The sequence below is a fragment of the Salvia splendens genome, chromosome 17 (genome assembly GCF_004379255.2).
Source record: "Salvia splendens isolate huo1 chromosome 17, SspV2, whole genome shotgun sequence".
NCBI classification, from domain to species: Eukaryota; Viridiplantae; Streptophyta; class Magnoliopsida; order Lamiales; family Lamiaceae; genus Salvia; species Salvia splendens.
The window spans coordinates 7,036,990-7,040,427 of NC_056048.1; the positions used below are offsets into that span (position 1 = coordinate 7,036,990).

At 41.9% G+C, this 3,438-nt stretch overlaps 1 protein-coding gene across 1 annotated transcript; it reads left to right on the forward strand.

Moving 5' to 3' along the window:
* The first annotated feature begins 700 nt into the window (after nt 1-700).
* LOC121774233 lies at nt 701-1,942 on the forward strand. The gene is made up of 3 exons (XM_042171141.1): nt 701-1,088; nt 1,188-1,315; nt 1,373-1,942. The coding sequence occupies exons 1-3, from the start codon at nt 701-703 to the stop codon at nt 1,940-1,942; spliced, it is 1,086 nt and encodes a 361-aa protein (XP_042027075.1).
* The last annotated feature ends 1,496 nt before the right edge of the window (nt 1,943-3,438 follow it).

Genomic DNA, 3,438 nt, shown 5'->3' on the forward strand with positions numbered 1-3,438 from the left:
TTAAAAGATGTTTATTGTTGACTTGTAAGACAAATTCATTAAATTAAATAAACTTAAGGTAAAGTAATGTTCATTATGATTAATCAATTACTAACAACAAATATTAATGCAGCTTAAATGGGAATAGGCCATCCGGCCCACATTTTCATCAAACAAAAGGAACTTTGATTTCATTAATTCAAACTCCAAAAATTTTGGAGGAGGTGCAGTACAATCCATGGAGGGAAAACACAAATGCTAAGCTAAACCTATAAATACATTCACTCCACCATTACTATCAAAGACTTCTATTCCACCTACCAAAAAGAAAGCAAACCTATTTATAGTTAATTTACCCTCAGAAAATTTTCATCATAGGGCAATGGAGATGGAGCAAGAGATGGATGAAGAGATGGAGCAGGAGCTGTTCGAAGAGGAAGATCAGTTTCAAGAGCCAGAGGAGTATCCAGAGGCAGTGTAGTTTCCAGAGGCAGAGCCTCCTCAAGAGGCAGAGTTTGGCCAAGGGCCAAGGGCCTCTCTGAGTTTGAGCAGCCAAGAGAAAAACCTTAATGTGCAGTTCCTTCAACACCAATGCCGTGCTGGAGCGCTTCCACATGGTTCACCCACAGAAGCTGCAACAAAATTCAGAGTACATCCAAGGACAGCCAGCCGCTTATGGAGGATAGCCACTCATCAAATTAAACAAGGGCAACCTGTTGTCATGAAAGGCAAAGCATCAGGTTATAGTAAGAAAAAAGGTAAAGTAAATCTTGATGAAGACAAGTTTAGACACTTGTCTATGCTTGAGAGATCCTCCATCAGAAAACTTGCTATTAAGATGGAAGTTAGCAAGTCCACAGCTGGCAGATGGGTGAAGGGAAACAAGATAAGACCATATACAAATGCCATCAAGCCTGCACTCACTGATGTGAACAAAATTTCAAGAATGAGATGGAGTCTTAGTCATATTCAGCCAACCAAATCTGAAGGTAAGCTTCTCTATCATGAAATGCACAACATTGTTCACATTGATGAGAAATGGTTCTACATGACAAAGGCTTCAGACAGATACTACCTGTTGCCGGATGAGGATGAGCCTTACAGGTCTTGTAAGTAAAAAAGATTCATCACTAAAGTGATGTTCATGTGTGCTGTCAGTAGGCCAATGTTTGGCAGTGATGGGTAGCCCATCTTTGATGGTAAAATAGGCATATTTCCATTCACACAACAAGTTCCAGCCAAAAAAGAGTCAAAGAATAGGCCAAGAGGGACACTAGAGACAAAGTCTATCCCATCAGTTAACAAAGAAGCCATGAGAGAATGCATCCTTAATCAGGTATGTACATTTATCTATTTCACATTACTATCAAACATTATTAATGTCATCACTTAGGCATCTAAGCATTCAATCACAAATCATGCTCAGATTATACCAACAATCAAGGCTAACTGGCCAGCCAATGCAAGCAAGGAGATATACATCCAACAAGATAATGTCAAACCCCACTTGAAATCCTCTGACTTACAATTTGAGGCTATTGCAAGTACAGATGGTTTTAAATTCCATCTAATTAGCCAACCAGCCAACTCCCCAGATACTAATGTACTGGACCTTGGCTTTTTTAGGGCCATACAGTCACTGCAAGATGACAAACTAGCCACCAATATAGATGAATTGTTGGCAAATGTTTGTAGTTCTTTTGAGGAACTCACACCACAAACTCTGAACATGGTTTTCCTAACATTGCAAAGCTGTTTAAGCAAGATCCTAGAAGTCCATGGGGGCAACAACTACAAAATATCCCACTTGAACAAAGATAGGTTGAGTATGACAGTGGGGCTGCCTACCTCACTTGAGGTTGAAGCGAATCTGGTTAGGGACAGCTTGGAGTATCTACTACTCCCTCAGAATGATGTGGGTGGCTCATATGAAATAGGACATCTAAGCAATGTGTTAGGGTAGTAGCTAGGGCACTTGGGTCATGGGGTTTACAGTATAAGCATCAAAGTAGGTTGGTGTTTAGAATGTAAACTTCTTTTTTGGTTTTGTAGCCTTTATTTTGGTGTTAAGGGTATATAGACTGCATTATAAGCAGTAGTATGTATGAATTGCAAGTGTAATTGCTGTAAGTGTGTGTTATTTGTTCAAAAACCATCACAAGGGACCAATCACACAAAATCAGAGCCTCCAAACCCTATACAGGGGGTGGCTATAAGCATAATCATCCAAACAAGGCAGTGTATACACATAATAGCATGCCCATCTCAAAAATTTAATCACAGTGGACAAATCACACGAAATCAGAGCCTCCAAACCATCAAGGGGGTGGCTCTAAGCATAATTATCCAACCAAGGCAGTATATAGACAGCATAGCATGAATCTCTCAGAAAAATTTCATCACAGAGGACAAATCACACACAAACATAGCCTCCAAACCATAAAGGGGTGGTTCTAAGCATAATTATCCAACCAAGGCAGTGTGTAGACAGAATAGCATGCATCTCTCAGAAAAATTTCATCACAGAGGATAAATCACACACAAACATAGCCTCCAAACCATCAAGGGGTGGCTCTAAGCATAATTATCCAACCAAGGCAGTGTGTAGACAGAATAACACGCACCATATAGATAAATTTCATCACATAGGACAAATCACGCACAATCAGAGCCTCCAAACCATCAAGGGGTGGCTCTAAGCATAATTATCCAACCAAGGTAGTGTATACACATAATAGCATGCGTATCTCAGAAAAATTTCATCAGAGAGGACCAATCACATAAAATCAGAGCCTCCAAATCGTCACATAAACTCAGAACCTCCAACATAGCCAATGCAGCAATATTCCTCAATCAATTCCATAGAAACAGCCTCCAAACCCTATACATGGGGTGGCTTACCTCAGAGAAAATACTCACAGATTAGAGGAAATCTTTCATGCTAGGCAACAAGATCAACAACATTTCTTTCTCATTCTCGGTGTACTCCACCTTTGATGAAGACGGTGGTTGAGCTTCAGAGTCCGCAAAGGGGTGGGACGATGGTTGGGTTTCAGATCCGTCGAACGCCCCAACCGGTGGAGGAAATTCAGATTCTCGGACGACCTCAGATGATGTGTTTCAGACCCATCAACGCCAGCAAACGGTCGTCGCTGCCCCGATCGGTGGTACCAATCGACCGCTCGTTCGCTTTCCCACCGGTCAAGGACCTCCGGTGGAGTGTCAGGGACGATTAGGGTTTCTGGCTGCGCCTCCGGCGTTGCAACCCAATCATCAGCCATCATAAGGCAACGGTGATGGAGTAACGGTGGGTTTAGAGCGGCAAAAAATCAGAGGCGACGATTAGGGTTCACCTCAGATCGAAGACACACAATCGGGAGGGTGGAGAGAGAGTGATGAAAGTCAAATGATGTTAGGGTTAGGTGGGTTGAGGGGGTTGGGGTTAATTAAAAGTGGGAT